Source organism: Arachis hypogaea, chromosome 7, assembly GCF_003086295.3.
Source record: "Arachis hypogaea cultivar Tifrunner chromosome 7, arahy.Tifrunner.gnm2.J5K5, whole genome shotgun sequence".
Classification (NCBI taxonomy): domain Eukaryota; kingdom Viridiplantae; phylum Streptophyta; class Magnoliopsida; order Fabales; family Fabaceae; genus Arachis; species Arachis hypogaea.
Window position 1 is genome coordinate 18,578,947 of NC_092042.1, and position 24,119 is coordinate 18,603,065.

The following is a 24,119-nucleotide window of genomic DNA, read 5'->3' on the forward strand; positions in this document are numbered from 1 at the left end:
CTGCATCACAAAAACCTACTGCACAAAAGTCATCAAATTTAGGATACCACAATCCATAATTACAAGTTCCCTTAATGTATCTAATGATGCGTTTAACAGCCGTGAGGTGGGATTCTTTTGGATGAGATTGAAACCTTGAACATACACCCACACTTTGGACTATATCCGGTCTAGAGGAGGTAAGGCACATGAGTGAACCTATCATTCCTCTATACCTTGTTTCGTCCACATCTTGGCCATCATCATCTTTTTCAAGTTTAGTATTGGGATGCATAGGAGTGCCCATTGATTTGGAATTTTCTAGGCCAAACTTTTTGATAAGTTCTTTTGCATACTTTCCTTGGTGAATAAAAGTGCCACTAGGAGTTTGCTTAATTTGGAGGCCAAGAAAGAAAGTAAGCTCTCCCATTAAACTCATCTCAAACTCACTAGTCATGAGTTTTCCAAACTCTTCACACAAGGAAACATTGGCCGAACCAAATACAATGTCATCAACATAAACTTGAACAAGAAGAATATCATCATTAGATGCTTTAATGAATAAGGTAGTGTCGGTGGTTCCCCTTTGAAAATGATTTTCCAATAAGAAGGCACTAAGCCTTTCATACCAAGCTCTTGGAGCTTGTCTAAGACCATAAAGAGCCTTAGTTAATTTGAAAACATAATTTGGAAATTCTTTATGTTCAAAACCGGGGGGTTGAGCCACATACACTTCCCTATCAATAAAACCATTAAGGAAAGCACACTTAACATCCATTTGAAACATTTTGAAACCCTTATGGGCAGCGTAGGCAAGAAGCAACCTAATTGCTTCCATTCTAGCTACCGGAGCAAAAGACTCATCAAAATCAATACCTTCTTCTTGATCGTAACCTTGGGCCACTAATCTAGCCTTGTTACGAACAACTTGTCCATCCTCACCAAGTTTATTCTTAAAAACCCACTTAGTACCCGTTACCTTCTTACCATCCGGATGAGGTACTAGTGTCCAAACCTTATTCTTGTCAAATTGAGCAAGCTCCTCTTGCATTGCTTTGACCCATGATGGATCCTCAAGAGCTTGTTTGACATTGTTGGGTTCTATTTGTGACAAGAGGGCAAGATTGCTAGGTTCGGATGGCCTTTTGGTGGATGATCTTGTTGTTACTCCTTGAGAGGGATCACCAATGATGAAGTCATGAGGATAACCCTTCATAGACTTCCATTCTCTAGGCTTTCGAACAGGTGTTGAGCTTTGATGAACTTCTAGTGGTCTCACTGTTTCAGTTTCTCGTCCCTGCTCAGGAGACAAATCGGAAGTTTCTCCTTCAATCTGACGAGACAAAACTGGACTGGCAGATTCTTCATTCTGGACAGATTTGGGATTTTCTTTGCTTGTTTCAGCTCCTTCTCCATCTGAATCATTATCTATCACAGTACTGGGAATTAAGTTAGAATCACAAAAAGTAACATGTATGGATTCCTCTATTGTCCTATGTTCCTTGAGATAAACTCTATAAGCCTTGCTTGTGTTGGAATATCCAACAAACATTCCTTCATAGGATTTTGGATCAAATTTTCCAAGATTTTCTTTATTATTAAGTACAAAGTTGCATCCAAAAACATGAAAGTACTTAAGATTTGGAGGGGTTCCTTTCCATAGTTCATAAGGAGTTTTCTTTAACCCTTTTCTAATGATTGTTCTATTCAAAATATAACATGCTGTGTTCACAGCTTCAGCCCACAAAAATTTAGGAATTTCATTCTCACATAGCATGGCCCTAGTCATTTCTTGAAGGCTTCGATTCCTTCTTTCAACCACCCCATTTTGTTGAGGTGTTCTAGGGCATGAGAAATTATGAGAAATCCCTAAGTCATCACAGAATTTTTCAAAATCTTGATTTTCAAATTCTCTTCCATGATCACTTCTCAAATGAGCAATTTTCAAATCCTTTTCATTTTGAATTTTCTTACAAAGGGTGGAAAAGGCATAAAACGCATCATTCTTATGAGCAAGGAAAAGTACCCAACCAAATCTAGAGTAATCATCAACAACAACAAGACCATAATGTTTACCTCCCAAACTTTGAGTTCTAGTAGGACCAAAAAGATCAATATGTAACATTTCCAATGGCCTTTTGGTTGATATTTCATCTTTTAATTTAAAAGAGGATTTTACTTGTTTGCCCAATTGGCAAGCATCACAAGTAAGGTCCTTATCAAACTTGATGTTTGGAATTCCTCTAACCAAATTCTTTTTGACTAGCTTAGAAATTTGGTACATGCTAGCATGTCCCAACTTTCTATGCCAAAGCCATTTTTCAGATTCAAGAGAGGTGAAGCATGTTACATTTTGTTCCTTTAAATCCTCAAGAGTTAATCCATACACATTATTGTATCTTTTAGCTTCAAATAAAACATCCCCAGTTTTCTCACAAACAACCAAACAAACAAACTTCTTAAAGATAACATCAAAACCTAAATCACACAATTGACTAACACTAAGTAAGTTATGTTTCAAACTATTTACAAGAAGCACATCATTTATACAAGAAGAAAAGTTTTTACCAACTTTCCCAACAGCCACTATTTTTCCTTTTGCATCATCACCAAAGGTAACAAGTCCTCCATCATATTCATCAAGCTTTATGAAGAAGGTTGTTTTTCCGGTCATATGCCTAGAGCATCCGCTATCCATGTACCACATATTTTCTTTTTTCTTGGATGCTAGGCAGACCTGATCTATCTCTTTTGCCATGAGACAGTGCTGTGATTTAGTCTCAGACTCTTCATCATCATCATCTGAGTCATTTTCCAAATCTTCCCAAGTAGCCATCAGTCCCTTCTTCTTCACCTTTTTCGGCTTCTCTTCTTTTTTCAACTTGGGACAGTCAGATTTGAAATGACCCATTTCCTTGCAATTGTAACAAGTTACTTTGCTAAGGTCTTTCTTTGTCCTCCTTGAGCTGCTGCCTTTGCCTTTGAGCTTTGCCATTTTCCTGAATTTTTTTGCAAACAACACAAACTCATTTTCAGAAGAGTTATCACTGGATTCATCATCCAGAGGGTTAGTCACAGAAGAAAAAGCGATTCCTTTCTTTTTTGATTCTTTTTTCAAATAGGAGTTTTCAAAAGCAAGAAGATTTCCTCTCAAATCATCAAGTGTCATGGAATCTAAATTACTACTCTCAGAAATAATTAAAGCTTTTGTTTCCCACTCTTTTGTGAGACATCTCAACACTCTTCTCACTAGCACAGATTCTAAATGTGTGATTCCAAGAGCATCTAAGCCAACAGTGATGATATTGAACCGTTCGAACAGTTCATCAATGGACTCTCCTTCCTTCATTGCAAACATCTCATATTCCCTATTTAACATGTCTGTCCGAGACTTCTTCACAATGGTAGTTCCTTCATGAGTGATTTGCAACTTGTCCCAGATTTCCTTTGCCGTTGTGCATCGTGATACTTGTCGGTATTCCTCAAAGCTGATAGCACAGTTGAGCAGATTGGTTGCCTTGGCATTTAACTCCACCGTCTTCCTATCTTCCTCAGTCCAGCTTGCTTCTGGTTTAAGAGAGACTACTCCTTGAGCATCTGTGGTAGTTGGAAATTTAGGACCCTCCAAGATGATCTTCCAAAGTCTGTAATCCACAGCTTGTACAAATATCTTCATCCTCTCCTTCCAATAGTTATAATTCTTCCCATTGAAGATGGGAGGTCTGTTGCTTGATTGACCTTCAGCCAGATTGTATGATAACACATTTGTGCCACTGTTTTTCGCCATGAGGATCTTTACTCCAAGCTGCAAAGCTTGATCTCTTTGAGACCAAGCTCTGATACCAATTGATGGTTTCAGTGGCTAAGAGAAGGGGGGGGGTTGAATCTTAGCCCCCTTTTTAAAGCTAACACTTGCTGACCCTTGGAAGAGACTTTTCTGTTTTTGCTCGTCACTTGACACGAGCAACTTTGTTTTGTCTCGTCCCTTGCCACGAGACTTTTTGTTTTGTCTCGTCACTTGGCACGAGATAATTCTGGCTTTTGCTCGTGTGTGGTAGAAAACAGAAATGGAGTAGAAAGAGAAGAAGATTGCACCCAGATATATCCTGGTTCGGCTGCTAAGTGCAGTGCAGCCTACATCCAGTCTCCATCACAAATATGATGGAATTTCACTATAATCAATCTGATTACAACTTGTAAAGTGCTAACCCAACTTACAAGGGGATTCCCACAGAATCATGATACACAACATAGATGAACAAAGGAACTCTAAGACATCTATGGCTTTTTCTTTTAATTTTGCACTCTCTGCCTTTTTCCGCTCTATGGCTTTTTCATTACAAACCTCACTTGTTTGCCTTTTACCATGAGACTCAAGACATGACAAAATTAAACAGAAAATTACAAAACAGAATACATTGAAGGAGAAGAGAAATCTGTTAGCTCAGGTAGCTCTGAGAACTCTGTGCCTTGCACTCTCAAATTTTCTCCTTACTTCAAACAGTGGTTGTTCCCCCTTTTTAAAGAAAAAGGAAACCCTCCACACTTGAAGCCAAAACCGAACCAACTTTCTTCCTCCTTCAACAAACCGGTTCGGCCACACAAAGAGAGAAGAGATAACCATGCATTAACCAACATGCAATTACCTCTAGTCCTTTCTTGATCATCAACCTTCATCAATCCGGGCTCTCCATCCTTGGCTTCCTCTCCAAGATGGATTTCTGGCCCTTGATGACTCATGATGATGATGACTTCATCTGCTTCAATCTCTGCCTTCAACCATCACTTCGCCACTCTAGCTACTCCCTGTGGTGGTTGGTCAGAATCGAAGACAAGCCATGCTTCAAGAATCTCCCTCTTGGCCGAATCTTCTTCTTCCCTTTTTGAGCATGAAAGGCTCAAGATTACCTCACCAAATCTAACCACATTTGGTAGTAATCTCAGCCACAACTCATCTTTCTTTTGGTATGTTTTCTTGCCATCATTAGCTTGATGGTCTTAGGCGCATGCAACATCTTCCTTTCGGTGTTGAAGAACATTTCTTCCATTGTTTCCTGGACAAGGACCGAATAGAGAAGAAGAAAGAGATGAGAGAGAATGAAAAGAATCTGAAGAAAAGCTATGCAAAGAGATTAAACAAATTAATTGGACATAGCTTGCTTTTACTCCCCTAACATAGAGTGGCATGTTTGACATAATAGCCATCAATCACTTCAGCTGAAAATTTTTCTCTCTCATGTTCCCCATGCATTAATTAACAATGTAATAGATTTTGAAATCCATCACATGGTTACTACTTGGTTCCGTTGGAAGCATTTGGCTTTCATTTCTCTTTGGTTTCGGACCAAGCTTGGAAGCATTCATCACTTGTGAGACTTGGGCTTGTAGTGTTGAAATTAAAGCTGGCCCAATTTGTTAACATTTGCTTTCCTGATGAGTTGTGTAGCGGATCAAGCACAGGAAGCAAACAAGAAAACATTTGGTTGGGCTTGCAACATTAATATTTATTCTGGCCCAATTATAACTAGCTTCAACACACAGCTGAATGAAATAGTTGGGCTTTGTTAATTTTCTTTTGTTTCGGCCCAACAAAATCTGCACAACAAAATTATTAATTAAGCACATTTGAGTTAAGATCAAATTAATAATTTTGTAATCTTAATATTTTAATAATGTTTATTCATCATCAAAATTTAACAAGAGTTTTCCAAACTCATCAAATTATTTTGTTCAAAAAATATGACTGAAAATGTCGTTTATTATAAATTTAGAATCATATGAATTTAAAAATTATAAATTTATTAAAGTATTTATAAAATTATTTTTTTAATATTTAATAATTTAAAAATAAAAAAAAAAACAAAAATGAGAGAATAGGCCGGCGGACTTAGGGTGTGTTTGGCAAACCCGTTTGAAGAGAAAAAGCACGTTTAAGCTTATTGAAAGTTTCAATTTTTTGTTTGGCTAACTTTTGATTTGGCAAACGCAGAAGTGATTTTGATGTCAAACCCAAGTTTGCTAGAAGCAACAATTTCTAGCTTCTGCGTTTCATTAACGAGCTTTTAGCTATTTACATTAAACATCTATTTTTCTTTACCAATTTTATCCTTGAAACATGTTATTGTATTATTTATGGAATTTTTATTATTTCTCCTTATATATGAACTCTCTTTTTCTATTATTTATTATTTTTATTTTTTGTTAAATTTTTATTTAACCTTATACACTCTTATAATTGTGATTTTTGTATATTATATTTATTATTATCTTTTCATAATATGATTTATTGATCACATTAGGTAAAGTAAATTAAACAAAAAATTAACCATAAATAATAATAATAGTAAAAAACTATAGGTACTAAAAAAGAGTACTAAAAGAACTAAAAATATACTATATAAAATACATCATCAAGAATTTTTAGATTTATTTCTATCGCTACAAGGATAAATATTTAATTTTGTTATTTTTAGTATTCTTTTGTATAATTATAATTCTGGTATATACAATTTTTTATTGTAATTTTTTATAATATAAATTATGATCCCATTAAAAAAAATAAATTAAATAAAAAAATTAATCATATGTATTAATAAAATTATATGTTGAATTCTAAAATAATATTAAGAATAAGATTATTGAGAGTATTAAAACAAAAATAAAATGTAAAAAAATACTAAATTAATATTTTCATGTTAATATTTAAAATTTGAAAAAATGTAATATATTTGATTAAATACTCTTATATATATAATTCATATTTCTTATTTTTAATATAAAATATATTTTGCTAATTTTTATATGTTATTTTTATTTTAATAAATAAATATTAATTTTATTATAAAATTAATTAATAAAATTATTCAAATATCTAAATTAAAATAACTGGATAATATAAAAAAATTATTTAAGTTGATGTCTATTTTAGTAATTTTTCATCTAAAAGTGATTTTGAATAGTGTAATCCAAACAATATTTATTTTACTATAATTCATTTTGATATAAAGATAGCCAAACATAAATCATTTCAATACAAACTTACTTTTCATCAAAATTAAGTTTGCAAAATTAATTTTATACAAACTCCCGTTTACAAACTATAATCCAAACACACACTTAGCCCGTTGGCTCACCAACCCGCCGTTAAACTATTTCAAGCACTTTCACTCCTACCTCAACACCAAATATTACTAGCAGTACCGATTCTAATAATTCCACATCTCAAACTCTCAATTCCACAATACCAATTGGTGTGCTTCCACCACTCTCATCACCAGTTACTCCACCTCCAACAAATTCTCATCATATATGATAACCAGATCTAAAATTAGTATTACCAAACAAAGAGCCTTAACTGCCAAAAACCCCTATAGCTGAACCTGATTTGATACACAATATTCCTGAGACAGTTGCTCAGGCCTTAGACACTGAATTTAAGGCTTTAATGAATGTCAAACCTGGAAACTAAAGGAACGACCACCAAATGCCACTGATATATGTAACAAATGGATTTTCACCGTTAAAAATGATCAATTTGGCAAGATTCTTATGTCTAAAGTTAGATTGGTTGGAAAGAACTTCCATCAAAGCGAAGAAATTGATTATGAACAAATTTATAGTCCTATGATTAGGCCTAGTACTATTCGAGTCATTTTGTCTATTGTAGTTTTTTTAGGTTGGCTATTTAGACAATTTGATTTTGATAATGTCTTTCTCAATGACAGACTAAAAGAAACTGTCTATATGGCTCAGCTACATGGCTATACAGACTTAAATCCATCTCTTATGTGCTGTTTGAACAAAGCAATTTATGGTTTGAAATAAACTCCAAGAACTTGGCTTAATATATTGGCTACCACTCTTCATAAATTTAGTTTTTACAATGCTATATCAGATATATCTCTCTTTATTTGTTAAACGTAGTATAACCTTTGTTATTTATGTTATTATTTATGTTGATGATATAATTATTACAGACAACGACAAACAAAAAATAAATCCTTTAATTATTGATTTGAATAAAATTTTTTCTCTCAAAGATTTGGGTCACTTTAGTCATTTTTAGGCCTTGAAGCTAATTGTATGCCTCATGGAAACTTGTTAATTACACAAACTAAATATGCTTATAAACTTTTGGCAAAATTCGAAATGGAAGCTTTAAGATATTTGTCACAGATTTAGAGTTCTTTCACAATCCCATATTATGTCAATCTATAGTTGACAGATTACAATATTTGAATACGTAAATTTTTCCAGAATTACATATATTAACAAATAAAATATTTATGTTATTTATGTGAAAAAATCTCTATCAATGTTGTAATTTTTATTGATGTTGAAATGTGATTTGATTTATCAATTTTTACGAGATTAATAACCTACTATGCTAAAGATAACCAAGAATTTATTTTGCTTGGCCAAACCAAAAATCTAAACCTAGAGAAAAAAACAAACACAAAACTTATCATAATTCGATTCAACTTCACCTATAAATAATATTTTTTAAACAAAGAAGGCTACATATAGGTTATTTATTCTAATAAAAAAGAAAAAATATTTACAAATTAGATAATATACGACTTCTAAAAAAGCAAAATGCATTATCCTAATTAATGTGATATTTGTATTTCTTTCAAGGTGAAGATAATAGTTGAGGAGAATATATCATTAAATAATTTAACATATTCGATTAAATTACTCAATAACCCATGTCAACATCTAAATTATCATAAGATCAGAGTATGCAGTTTATATACCTTGATTTGATCCCCATTACTTCTAAGGAGAAGGTATCGATCGACACAAGAAACCTGGAGCAACCTTATCATGGACCCCTCTTCTTGTGCTTCAACTTTAAGCTGCATACAAATACATCAATACCTTCGTTGTTTATTCGTTTAAAACTAAAAATATTTCCTTAAACATTATTAGTTTTAAAACTAAAAAGACTAAAAAATTCCTTAAATTAGAGAGGTCATCAAAATTTTTTATTTCCGTCTAATTATCTTCATATTTTGTTTTAGAGAAAGAATCTAAATAGAATCTAACAGAAACCAGTATAAGAATAAAGTAAAGAGAAAAACGTAGTTAAGAATTGGTACCTAACCAAACTATATTAAATCATTAAGGAACAGATTCAATTCTTTGCTTCGTTCGCATTCTTTTTTTTTTTTTTTTTTTTACAAATTATATATATAGTCGTCAGCTTCCTTCAATAATATAGTCATCACTAGTTTCAATCATTTTTTAAATCTTTCGGCTCTCTAGCATTATTCTACTTCTTCTATTTTTTCTTCCTTTCGCTCATTTGCCATGTATGTATGTTATTGAGGTATACCATATAATATATGTACATAGAAATACTAGTAGTAGGCTTTGTGCTTTTACATATAAAAAAAAAGTTTTTAATCAATTTTTTGTTTACACATTTATTTAATTTTTTTTATAGTATAAAAGATAAATATTTTATCTTCGCTTGCTTCCTATCAACTATTGAACAAAATTTATTAACCCTCTTTATTTAACCAAAAATATTAGAGTGACAGTAGAATTTATTATTTTTTATCAGCAGTTAGTCAATAATGTTTAAAAATATGGACTAAAATTATATTGTTAGATTGTTAAACTAAAATAATTAAATTAATAACTAAAAATATTGGATAAAAACAATAAATTCTATTAGTCATTGAACTTCTCTCTTATTTAATTTTTATTGATAACATAGTGTGATGATGATTGCAGTAGGCAAGTCAATTAGAATAAATAAAAAAACAATCTTTACCTACATCTCAAAATTGAGTGTTATTTTAACTTGGTACAGCCCTTTGTTTTCAAATTAATATCTCTGTTATTTATTATTTAGAAAAAATTTTATTAGATAAACTATTATTTTTATTTACGAATGTTCAAACTTATAATATTTGTGGATAAATTTATATCAACGTTCTGAATATTTATAGGTAGAAATAATAATTTACCAATTTTATTAAGCATGCATGCACATGCACATTACATTGTTTGGTAACATCAGTTTTTTTAATTTATATATAGATATGGGAAATCAGGATCATGTTACTCTAGAGCTTCAAGCATTGCTGGACAAACAGCCTCTGATTGAAACAAAAAACTGCAGCATCTACAAGGTGTCTGATGAAATCCGCCAATCAAATGTAGAAGCATACATTCCAATGGTGGTTTCAATTGGCCCTCTTCATCATGGAGATTCAAGGCTGCAAAAGATGGAGGACCACAAGCTCCTTTATTACAAACATTTCATTCAAAGTTCCAATGCAAGTTTATCTGAATTGGTGAGTTGCGTGCGAGAGTTGGAGCCACAAATCCGTGCATGTTATTCCGAGAAGATCGATCTCACAGCTGATGAATTCGTGAGGGTAATATTGGTAGACTCTGCTTTCATAATTGAGCTTCTCTTAACAGATGAATGGGCAAAGGATGATGTTATCTTCTTACAACCATGGCTGTTGAGTCGAATAGCATCAGATTTGATATTACTTGAGAATCAACTTCCTTTCTTTGTTTTCCAGAAGCTTCACAATTTAGCTTTTTCATCTTTTCTCTTGAATAACGGTCATCATGAATTCCCTTCGTTTATGAAGCTTGCTTTTCGTTTCTTTTCATTTACTCTCAATTTCAACAAACCGCCGGAACCACCACATGATAGCAGCATATTGCACTTCACAGATCTGATTAGATACTTGTACTTGATGAAGCAACGACCTTCTAAAAGAGAACATAAACCGTTAGTTCTCGGTTACACTGCATACGAGTTAGTTGAAGCGGGAGTGAAGTTTGTAGTAAATGAATCATCATCAAGTCATGGATGCATGTTAGACTTGGAATTTGAACATGGTACTCTTAAAATTCCACATATTGGCGTGGATGATGGGACAGAAATTTTGTTGAGGAACATTGTGGCTTTGGAACAGTGTCATTATCCTCAAGAACACTACATCATTGACTATGTTAGATTCTTTGGTCAACTCATCAACACAAATAAGGATGCTGGTGTCCTTATTAAAGCTGGAATAATTGATGACATGGTTGGTGGTAATTATGAAAGCTCAGTGGCTAAGCTATTCAGCGATGTTAGGAAGAATATTACAGTGACGACTGCTAATGTTGATTATCTCAAACTTTGCCATGATTTGAATGCCTACTATAATCATCCATGGCACAGTAAAATGGCAACTCTGAGGCGCGATTATTTTACCACTCCATGGAAGACAGCAGCTTCCATTGCTGGAATTTTTTTGCTAATTCTCACTGTTATTCAAACTGTATGTTCTATTCTCCAAGTTTTACTTTCTTAAATAATAATGTAGACATTCACAATTCACTAAGAAGGTGTGGATTACTGCAAATGCTGCTAACAATGTTATGTTCTTTGTATGTGACTATTATTTTGAGGTTTTGAATTGATATTGTTTCTTCCATTGTTCTAATTGCATTCCATTTTGTCAATGAGATAATGTTGAGAAGATCTAGCCAGAAAACAAAACACTGGTAAAGCTGATATGTAATTGAAAAGGAAAACAATATAATATAGGTGGAAATTCATGTGCAGTCGACGTCATGTGAAGTTGATAATTAAGAGCCATTAAATGATTTGACTGATTTGACTAAATTTTTATCTAACGACTCTCAACTATTAACTTCACATGAAGTCGACTGGGCCTGAATATTTATCTATAATATAATCAGGAGTTAACAGTAAACAGAACAAGTTAGAGCCTACTAAAGTAAAAAATCCTCTGGTCCGTGTCTTAAAGTACCATACACAGCAGGATCTGCCAAATTAGGATTGTCGGATCCACCTGCCAAAATAAAAATAGTGATTACCTTTTGGTTTGACAAAATCAAATCGAACAAAAGTGAAGCTAAACTAGTTGGACTTGGACATATATATTATATACATAGATTGTAGTTTTATAATTGAACTCCTCATCACGTATTATTAGATTGTGTTTGTCTATAAGTATCAGACATTAAGAAAAAAAATACAAAGACAAAGATAAATAATATTAGTGAGTCTGTGTTTGTGTGAACTTTTAAAAAAAGATTTTTTTTAGTTATTTTTTTTTAAAGATCTTAGGAAAAAGTAAAAATAATTTTGTTTGGATATTTTATGCAAAAAGATCTTTTTATTTATCAATTATGTTTGAGTATAACAATATAAAAGTACTTTTTTGTTTATTTATTACATGAAAAGCATTTTTTTTTAAAAAATCTTTTAAAAAAAGATGTAAATTGCAATTTTTAAAAAAAAATATTTTTCTTATTATTCCAGTGCTTTTACTTTTATTACTAAAAATTTGCCAAACACGCCAAAAAATAATAAAGATCTCTTTTTATTAAAAAATATCTTTTTTATCAAGATAATGACATCCAAACAAGCATTAAAGCCACATGAAGTTTGAGAGAGATTCTCTAATTTTATTTAAAAAAAAAGTAAAGAAAGATATCGAGAGAGTGAGCGAGATGGAATTGACAAAGAGAAGAGAAAAAAGAGAAAAAAGAATAGTTTTAATGTGTTTTTATTGAACTGATAAACTTACTTCATTTTTTATGAAATTTTAGTATGTTGTTTCTGGTGTAGAGATGAACATTAAGACAAACTTGCTATTTGTATTGCCTTTTCTTTTGTCTGATTTGAGATACCCATTTATGTGAAAAATTTATGTTGATTCCATCAATTTTAATGATGTATCTTATTGATTGTTGAGATACTCTATTACTACTAGAATATCTGTTTGTGTACCCATTATTTTGATAGGGAAAAAATTTTATTGGACTAGATCCCGTGAATTGTTTGTCTTTCTTTTGAAAGTTTTTCTACGATAAAAATTCTGGTATTTGATTATTTATTTTTTGCTATTGTATTTGCTGCTTGAAGTATCTTTGATATTGCCTATTTATTTGTACAAATTGTAAAAAAATTATTTTGGTACTTCTTCTGTTAGACAGGTTCTTGTCTGAACCTCAATTTTTTTCAACAAAGTGGTGTCAAAGTTTTGATTGTTTATTTCTATACTGATTAAATGAAGGAAATTATTCAGGGGCCAAATATAGTTAAATTAAATTCCAAATATTACTCGATCTGAAAGACCCTCATAAAAGATATGTTGTATAATAAGGACTTATATGATTCTGTGGAGGGAGATAAATCCAAAGGTACCAAATCCAATGATGAATGAAAGAAGTTGAATCGGAAGACAGTTGTTTTGATTAGGCAATGACTTGATCTTAGTGTGTATTCACATGTTAACAGCGAAACTAATGCTGAAAAGATGTGAAAGAAATTAAAGGAGTTATATAAGAAGAAAAATGTGCAAAACAAAGCATTCTTGATTAAGAAGCTAGTAAAAATGAAATATATTAATGGTAAATCAATGCCTGAGCACTTGAGTATATTTCAGGAGGCTGTGAACCAACTGACAAACAATGATATCACTTTAAATGATGAGTTACAAGTTTTATTATTGTTGAGTTCTTTGCCTAATAATTGAAAAGTTCTGGTTGTGACACTGACTAACTCAATTCCAAAAAAGAAATTAACGTTAGCAATGGTTACCATGTTGAATGAAGAAGTTAGAAGAAAAAAGTGAGGTTTGATTAATGCCTCCTCCCAGTCAGAAGCATTTGTTTCAGTGTCACAGAGGAGAAGTCAAAGTAGAAAATCTCACAGTTCTGACAGGTCAGAGAGCCGAAACAAGTCAAGAAAAAAGTACAAGTCAAGAAAGGATTTCATTTATCACAACTGTGTCAAGTCGAGGCATATCAAGAAGTATTATAGGGGAAGAAATAAAGACAAAAGTAAATATAATGATAAAGAAACTGCTGTTATTCTTTATGAATATGTTTTTATCATATATGATGAAAACTATGTTAATCTTGTTTGTGATGATTAAACTTGGATTATGGACTCTGGTGCCTTATGTCATGTCACTCCAAGGTGTGGATTTTTTATTTCTTATACTGTTGAAAATTTTGGCAAGATTAAATTGAAAGATAAAGGGGTGTGTGATATCATTGGCATGGGTGATGTGTGGCTCAAAATTAACATGGGATGCAAATTATAGTTGAAGAATGTTAGGCATACGCCAGATATGCGGTTCAATTTGATTTCTGAAGGCATTAGATCAAGAGAGTTATTACACTTTTTTTAGTAGTGAAAAATAAAAGATTATCAAAAGGGCTCTCATTGTTGCTAAAGAAGACAATAGTCTCACAACTCTCTACGGTTGCAAGCAAAGTTGGACAAAACAGAGGTGCATGTAGCTAATAATTCCTCCTCTGATTTGTGGCATATGCGTCATGGTCACTTAAGCGAGAAAGGACTTAGCATCTTAGTCAAAAGGTACTCACTTCCCGTGAAAGGTACAATTTTAAATACTTGTATTCATTATTTTAGAGTATCATTTCATAATTCTGAACTTCATAGGAGATCACATGTTCTAAATTTAGTTCATACTGATGTTTGCACTATGAATACTAAGACACTAGATAGTATATCATACTTTATTACTTTTATTGATGGTTATTCTCGATAAGTGTGGACGTTTGTTTTGAAATCTAAAGGTCAGGTGTTCAGTATCTTTAAGCACTTTTATGCAAGTATTGAAAGAGAAACAGAAAAAAAAATTAAAATGTGTTCGAGCAGATAATGGTGGTGAATATAGGAGATCATTTGAAGAGTATTATAAAGGACATGATACCAAGATTGAGAAGACAATTCCTAAGACTCCTCAACATAATGGAGTTATAGAGAGAATGAAGCGTACTATCAATGATAGAGTCAGGTGTATACTCTCTCATGCAAAGTTACCTAAATTCTTTTGGGGTGAAGCGTTGAGGACTACAATAGATTTGATCAATCTTTCTCCTTCAGTTCTACTAAATTGTGATGTTCCAGAGAAAGTATGGAGAGAGAAAGATGTCTCCTATAGTCACTTGCGAGTGTTCAGTTGTAGGACATTTGTACACATTCCAAAATATAAAAGATCCAAACTTGATGGAAAGTCAAAGAAGTGTATCTTCATGGGTTATGGTCACAAAAAATTTGGGTACAGATTATGGGATCTGGTGAGCAAGAAAATAATTAGAAGTCGAGATGTGATTTTTTTTAGACTAAACTATTGAAGACCTTGAGAAGACAAATAAGCCAACAACTATTATTAGATGTTTCTACTGATGATAAACCTCGTTCTTCTACTAGACCTCCTGTTGATGGGGGAGGTTCACAAGTTGATAATGATGGTGATGATTTACATGATGAACCTACACTTTAACCTAAGGTGCCAGATACAGAAGTTTCACCAGATGTTGATTTTCACCTGAATCATCAGTTAAGCCTGAATTGAGAAGATCTACTAGAGAGCGTCATTCTTTGCAGAGATACTCTCCTCGTGAGTATGTTATAAACACTGAGATTGGCGAGTTAGAAAACTACCAGGAAGTTATATCTGATGAGCATAAGAAAGATTACTTGAAGGCCATGCAAGAAGAAATGAAACCTTTGCATGAGAATCATACGTTTGAATTTGTGAAGTTGTCAACTGATAAGAGAGTATTTAGGAATAAATGGGTGTTTAAGTTGAAAGCAAAGAAAAATACTTCATGGCCAAGGTACAAAACTCGTTTGGTTGTGAAAGGCTTTGAGCAAAAGAAATGTCTTTATTTTGATGAGATTTTCTCTCCAGTTGTAAACATGCCCTCTATTCAAGTTGTGTTTGGATTGACGGCTAGTTTGAATTTAGAGGTTGAATAGCTTGATGTAAAGACTGCATTTCTTTATGGTAACATAGATAAAAAAATTTTTTATGGAACAACCATAGGGTTTCGAGATTAAAAGAAAGAAGCATCTTGTATGCAAGTTAAAAAACAACTTATATGGGCTAAAGCAGGCACTAAGACAGTGGTACACAAAATTTAATTCCTTCATGGTAGGTCATGGATATAGTGAGACTTATTAATTCTCTGATGGTGACTTTATAACTCTCTTACTTTATGTTAATGACATGTTGATTGTTGGTCATGACATTAAGAAAATTGAAAGTCTTAATAAAGACTTAACAAATCCTTTGCTATAAAGGATTTGGGTCCTACAAAGAAAATTCTCGGAATTATCACTCGTATAGGAAGAATGAAATCTGTGGTTGTTGCAGTAGAAGTATATTGAGAAGGTTTAAAGAGGTTTAGCATGAGTAATTTCAAACTTGTTAATACTCCATTTGCTAGTCATTTCAAGCTGAGTTCACAACAATGTCCTACAAATGAGAAAGAAAAAGAAGAAATGAAGAAGATTCTATATGCATCTGTGGTTGGCAGTTTGATGTATGCTATGGTTTGTACCAGGCTGGATGTTGTTCATGCCGTTAGAGTTGTTAGTCGATTTCTCTCTAATCCTGGCAAGGAACACTAGCAAACAGTGAAGTGGATTCTCAGATACCTTAATGGTACTTCCAGAGTTTATTTATGCTTTGGGAGTAGCCAACCTGTATTGGATAGTTATACTGATGCGAATATGGCTGGGAATCTTGATTCAAGAAAGTCTACTTTGTAGGTAGGATTGGAAGTGAGTCGAGCTAGACCAAGCTCAAGCTCGACTTACAAAAATTGAGATTTTCTCACGGCTCGACTCATTAATAATCGAGCCTATTTCTTAAGCTCAAACTCGGGTCACCGAAAGCTCACGAGTTGGCTCGAGCTCACCAGCCGACTCAAATAATAGGAACATCATCTATAATTCTATATCAATAAATTATAACATATATTTTAAAAAATATTTAAAAAGATCAATTTTATATATTGTTTATCTATCAATAAATTATAAATTTTTTATTTATATCCTACATCAAAATTATATATAAAAAATAAATATAAAATTTTAAATAGTTTAGATCATTAATATATATAATTATATATCACTATTTCATATGTATATATAATATTAAAAATATAAATTAAATGCATATATATATATATATATATATATATATATATATATATATATATATATATATATATATATATATATATATAATCGAGCCAGCTCACGAGCTAATGAGCTGAGCTTATCCAAACTCAAGCTCGACTCATTTAATTTATGAGCTCAATTTCAGGCTCAAACTTGACTCACCAGCTTACGAGTTTAACTTATAGAGCTATTAACGAGTCGCGTTCGAACTGGCTCATGAGTTGGCTTGAGTCACTTCCAACCTTATTTGCATGGAGAGTTCTATCGTGACAATTTCGACTTTAGAAATATGTTGCTTTGTCTACTACAGATGCAGAATACATTATTGTTATTGATGCTTCTAAGGAACTCTTGTGGATGAAGAAATTTCTACAAAAGTTAGGCATCAATCAAGAGAAGTTTGTGTTATTTTGTGACAATCAAAGTGTTATTCACCTCAGCAAGAATTTTAGACTTCATTCTAGATCGAAGCACATAGAGGTGAGGTATTATTGAATACGTCAAGAGCTTGAGATAAAGTCATATGCACTTGAGAAGATCCATACCGATGATAATGGTTAAGATATAATAACTAAGAGTTTACCTGTAGTAAAGTTTAATTCTTACAAAGAGAAAAAAGTCTTGGTGAAACAGCCTATCCTCACTTGAGTCGGTGAGAAAAAGATTTGTTGGTGAGTCTCCAATTTAAATACGAGCCACAGTTAAACTTTAAAAAAAGAAAAGAAAGTGACTTAAAGCCACATGAAGTAAAGAGAGAGACTCTCTCATTTTTATTTCAAAAAAAAAAGAAGAAAAGAAAGATACAGAAGAAAAGAGTAGTTCTAATATGTTTCTACTAAACTGGTAAATTTGTTATTTTTCTTATGAAATTTTAGTATGTTGTTCTTGATGTAGAGATAAATATTATTAGGATAAACTTGCTACTTGTATTACCTTTTCTTTTGTCTGATTTGAGATATACACTTATGTAAAGGATTTATGTTAATTTCATCAGTTTTGATAATTTATTTTGTTGATTGTTGAGATGTCCTAGTATTATTAGAAATACTGTTTGTGTACCCATTATTTTGATAGTGAAAAAATTTTGATGGACTAGATTTTGTGGGTTTTTAGTCCTCTTTTTAAGAGTTTTTTTAAATAAAAATTATAGTGTTTAATAATTTAATTTCTGTCATTATATTTATTATTTGGAGTATTTTTAATATTGTCCATTTAATTATACAAATTATAGAAAAATTATTTTAATGCTTCTACTGATAACAAACTCTTATATCGATTTTTTTCAACAAATAAAATATAAATACAAATATTGTGTCTTAACATATTTAATTAATGTATTTTGTGATAAAAAAATAGCACAAAAACATTAATATAAAATATAGCGTATTTTTTTTTTTCCTTTTATATTTTTATCAATTTTTTATTATTTTATTTTTTTGTTAAATTTTGTACGAGAAAAAAAAAGACATTTCATAGTTTATTTTATTTTATATATAATTTATCGTTAAATGTTTATGTATTTATTCTTTGTGTCAAGTTTTTACCCTGCACTAATTTTATTCTCTGTAAAAAATTCTTTATCCTTTAATTCATCCATGCTTACCCTATTGCTCCCACCAAATTTGGTGTGAAAGGGCTGACATCAACAATAAGATCGAAACCCCCAAATGTATTCATCAGCTTCTCGATATGATAATTTAATTTTAAATATTCGCTTTGAGCTCAATAATTTCTATAGCACTTTATATTATTATTTTTATTTGCTCTTATATACATATAACAAACTTTTATACATAACAATAATCTGTAGAACAATAAAATCACATACCAGCAGATTAGAGAACAGCAAAATAATTTACTAACTAAAAATTAAGAAAGAACTAAATCGTAATGAATTAATTCAGAGAACACCAAAACCAGTTTTCTCAATTGAAAACGGAGGAATAAAAGAAGAACGAGAAGGAATAAAGAAGGGAAAGGGATTTTTCGCGATTGAACACCGTGTCCGTTGAGGAGAGCACCGCGCCATCCTCGTACATAGAGGAGTGCACCGCGATTGAGCACTGTTGTCCCTGTTAGGGCTTCTGAAGAAACGGTCTGTGAGTTATTGCAGTGGCCATGTTAGGGCTTCTGGAGAGCACCGCGCCGTCGTCCGTTGAGGATAGTACCGTACCATCGCTGTATGTGAAGGAGTGCACCGGCGATTGAATGCTGCTGACCTGCTGTCGCTGTTAGGAAGGAGAGTTAGGATACGGTGGTGTTGTTGCAGGGGAGAAGGCCTTCTCTTGTGTGTGCGTGAAGTGGAACTGAAGTATTTCAAAATTTTGTTTTTTTTTAAGTTATTTTTTTATTGAAAAAATAATTGGTGGAAATATGATTAAAAGTTTTTCTCTAAAATTTTTAGCCATAAACAATTTTAGGTAATATTTTATAAATGTTATTTGTTTAATTTTTTGACAACTCTTATAAAATGTATTTTTATTTATAAATGTTGTCTTAAAGTTTTTATTTTATAACATTTTGTAAATATTACTTTAGATATTGATCCGGCCGTTACAAATCCAACATCATAACTCGGCATTATCTATCATAACTCGGCATTATCCACGTTATTACTCGGCAAGCTGACGTTATAGCTCGGTAGTTCAAATAATCTCAACGGACATCTTATAATCAAAACGTCCGATTAGATTTTATCACCCAATTATTACTCTTCAATTTAGACAATGAAACGGAAACATAACCGACCTATCCATCTTCACTCATTAAAGGTATAGTCTTCTATCCCTAGAGGACATATTGAATTCTCAATACTGACTTAAGTTTCGGAGTGCCTTTGCAGGTACACTCCCCCCTTGTTTCTTTCTCACACTTTGCGCAATTGGACATCCCCTTGGAGTAAAGCTCGGACTTTTCCAAGGCTCAAAGATCGACACCGAATATAACAACTCGGCGCCGACTCGCAGAAGTCGAGCTCACCCTTCAGGTATCCATACAAGAACAATTGATGCCCACCGTGGGGCCGATAATATAATTCTTTCCATATATCATCGGCCTCGACGTTCTCGCTTGGAGCCATGGCTGAACAGCTTCCACCCACACCATCTGAACTCCTTCAGATGGTGACCGAGTTACAGCAAGCCAACCAGCGCATGGCCGAAGAGAACCAAAGAATGGCAAATCAGATTGCTAATTTGAATAAACTCCATAAACTTATGAATTTCTTCAAAGGGAAGCTCATCAACTCCATCATCCGATTCCCCAAACAGATCAACCACATCCGACTTTCTTTTCTTCAAGATGACCTTCTTCCTTCTCAGACGAGGTTGATTAACCTCTCCTGCAGCAGCGGCAACCTTCTCCGGCTTAGAGGTCGATCCATCTTTGTCCACATTCTTATCCTAACCTGAGCTCTCAACGTAGCTGCAGAGACTCCAGGATACTTACCTCCTACAGAAAACACCAACAAAATTTTCTTTCGTAAGAAAAACTAAATATCAGAATAAACAGAAGGGCAAAAAACACAGAATGGATACCTAAGTAATCTATCACAACCTGTCTATTATTATCCCACTGTAACAACTCAAAAATAGATATCAAATCCTTACGGTCAACAGCTTCAACCAGATACTCAATCACACACTCAACCCTCGGACTAATGGTTTTCAATTCGAGGATATTCTGAGGTTCTGAATACCACCACAAAGGAAACCTCTCACACAAGTTCTCGTCTAAATAAAAAGAAAAATCATCCTCAACACTCCGAACTTTGAGGTACATCTCCTTAAAGTTCTTAAACGAATATTTATAAAGTTTGAAAATACCAAAACCCGGTGAGCTATTCAGATTCACCCAATCTCCCTTCCACACCCCTTTCGCCTGAAACATCATAAAGAACAACTCCAATGTAAGTTTTTCCTCCAAATACTCCATCAACACTTCAAAACCTTGAAGAAAGGTCCAACCATTAGGATGAAGTTGAGATGAAGCACAATTCATCTGTTTCAAAACTTGGCACTGGAACTCCGAAAAAGGAAGCTTCACCCTCGACTCCTCTAAGACGCAACTATACATGTAGAAGAACTCAGAAGAATCACCTCTATGAAAAACACGATATCCGCAGAACAAGATAACAACTCCAAACGTATCCCAGAGCCTACTCTCACTACCTTTTTCAAATCTATCTCTTTAATGGCATCTGAGTCACAAAACAGAGACACTCGACTACTCACATCTTTATTAACCCAATCATACGACCAATCTATCCTCCCCTTCTTGTCTTTCTCAAACCCCATTAGCAACAAAATCAGAAACAGAAAAACAAACATAGAAACTCAATAAAGCAGAGAGAAGAAGTAGAAAAATCTACCACATACCTCTTTTACTCATTCTCTTTTCTCTGGAACCTTCAAACCCAACTTTATCTCAAAAACGTCAAAATGATTCGCAAACCCAACTCTTGATTCTCCAATGCAGTTAACTAAGAGTTACATAACCCATTCGATTTCACTATACCCACTACTAATCACATCAAACCGCCCTAGGAAGCATTGGAAATGACAAAAACCACTTAATGCCATCATTACTTCTCTCTCCTCATTAAAAACTGTCACTTTTTCCATTCTTTTATCTTTTCAAATTTTTTAATTAAGCATCTTGAAGTGGGTACTCCAAGCCTAACCCATCTGCTGAAGTTATGCACCTACTCAATAGCCGACTTATGCTTCATTAAAAACTCAACCTGCTTCATCAAAACACTTTTCCAAGCTAAGCTTGGGGGCTATGATCCGGCCGTTACAAATCCAACATCATAACCTGGCATTATCTATCATAACTCGGCATTATCCATGTTATTACTCGGCAAGCTGACGTTATAGTTCGGCAGTTCAAATAATCTCAACGGACATCTTATAATCAAAACGTCCGATTGGATTTTATCACCCAATTATTACTCTTCAATTCAGACGATGAAACGGAAACATAACCGACCTGTCCATCTTCACTCATAAAATGTATAGTCTTCTATCCCTAGAGGACACATTGAATTTTCAATACTGACTTAAGTTTCGTAGTGCCTTTGCAGGTACACTCTCCCCTTGTTTCTTACTCACGCTCTGCACAATTGGACATCTCCTCGGAGTAAAGCTCGGACTTCCTTAAGGTTCAAAGATCGGCACCGAATATAACAACTCGGCGCCGACTCCCAAAAGCCGAACTCACCTTTCAGATATCCATACAAAAACAGATATTATAGACAACTTTTTTTTTTTATAGATGACTAAAATTTTATTATTTTTGCCTTATTCAAAGGTAACTAGTCGAAAATATTATTTTTGTTTATTTAAAACATCTTTTATTAAATGTTTTTTCGAATAAAAATTACTTTAGACAAAAAAAATATTGTAATGTAAGATGATATTATGCTAAAACCATGGTTGTTGGAGAAGATGCTTTTCTATTAAATGCCGCCTTTCTTTTTTTAAGAAGCTATGGAATTTAGCTTTGCCGTCGTCTTTCTTGAATAGTGACTATCACCGTACCTTTCCTTTCTGAGCTTGCTTCTTGTTATTCATGTTTCACCAAACCAATAATGTTAGAATCTTTTAACCGTGTAACGCACTTCACGAATCTGAACAGAATTTTTTGTTTGAAACTATTCCGTGAGTGTTTGGATTGGTGTTTATTAAATTAAAGTTTGAATAAAAATGACTTTATAGAATTAATTTTTAGTAGAAATAAATTTGTGTCAATGATTTAATGATTTATATTTGACAATTGTGTATTAAAATTAATTTTAATAAAATAAATATTAGAGTAATTCTAGAATCTATCTCCAAAGATTTTGAAAACGAATATTTTAGTCCAAAAAAAATTAATACATAAAAATATTTTTAAGATTTTATTCCGTCAGACAAATTAATTTTTTAATTTATTTTCTGACAAAGTAATTATCTAAATAAGTTCTTAAGGAGGAGTAAGAATTTTAAAATTGGCTATTTTAGTCCTAAAAAAATAAGGTGAATACTATAGTACCTATCACATTGTACCTAAGTTACTAAAAAAAGTAAATGAATAATATTTAATAAATTTTACATGATTTATTTTTTACTTTAAACATTTTATTTTTTACTTTAAAAGGTAAATTAAACAATTTAGGCATCATAACAAAAACACCATAGAACTCACAAAAAAATTAATACACAGATAAATTTTTAACGTTTTTTTCCTGTCAAACATAAAAATTTTCATCCATAAAAAAAAGAGTAAAATAAAATTATTATTATTATTATTATTATTATTATTATTATTATTAATTATACAATAATACTGTATCATAATTTTTTGTATTTTTTGGACTAAAATAAAGATAAATTTATTCATTAAATTCTTATGTATGATTTATGATATAAAAAAAAATTGCATAAAAAATATAAAATAATATATTCACTCAATAATAATAATAATAATAATAATAATAATAATAATAATAATAATAAAATTATTAGAGATTATTCCACAAGAAATTTAATATTAAAATTATTTGATATTTTTATATTTAATATAATTAAAAGATGTCCTATTTTAAAAAGTATGTTTATATTAAAAAAAATATTTTAATTTGAATTTCAAAACATCATTATTCATTTTGCTTATTTTCAACAAAAAAAAGTGTATCAATATATTAGTGTCATCATTCACATGCACAAAGTTAAATTAATAACAATAAAAGTTGATATATAGTAAAAGTAAAATAGATTAAGATTGTTATGTCTGACAGAGAAGAATGTTAAAGATTGATCTGTGTATTAATTTTTTTTAGGAACAAAAATATCTGTTTTTAAAATCCTTCAAGACTAATTTATTTAGTAAAATCTTGGAAATTAATCTATGTATTAATTTTTTTAAAGACTAAAATATCTACTTTTAAAATTCTTAGAAACGGATTTAAGTAATTACTTTAAATAATAAAAATTACTAAAATAGATATAATTTTATATTATTTAAAATTATATTTTTTTACCAAATGTAATACTCTCTTAATCATAATTTTTTTATACTCATTTTTAAATATTCTTCTTTTTATTTAATTTGATCTTTCTAATAGAATCAATGATTTATAATATATAAAATTAACAACGATAAA

The 24,119-nt window shown here is 32.0% G+C and overlaps 1 protein-coding gene across 1 annotated transcript; it reads left to right on the forward strand.

Moving 5' to 3' along the window:
- The first annotated feature begins 9,198 nt into the window (after positions 1-9,198).
- LOC112702710 (UPF0481 protein At3g47200) lies at positions 9,199-11,441 on the forward strand. The gene is made up of 2 exons (XM_025753863.3): positions 9,199-9,310; positions 10,030-11,441. The coding sequence occupies exon 2, from the start codon at positions 10,032-10,034 to the stop codon at positions 11,307-11,309; it is 1,278 nt and encodes a 425-aa protein (XP_025609648.1). The 5' UTR covers positions 9,199-9,310; positions 10,030-10,031; the 3' UTR covers positions 11,310-11,441.
- The last annotated feature ends 12,678 nt before the right edge of the window (positions 11,442-24,119 follow it).

What these genes read in the sequence shown, in the direction of transcription:
- LOC112702710 (XM_025753863.3), top strand. Translation starts at nt 10,032, where the DNA reads ATGGGAAATCAGGATCATGTTACTCTAGAGCTTCAAGCATTGCTGGAC.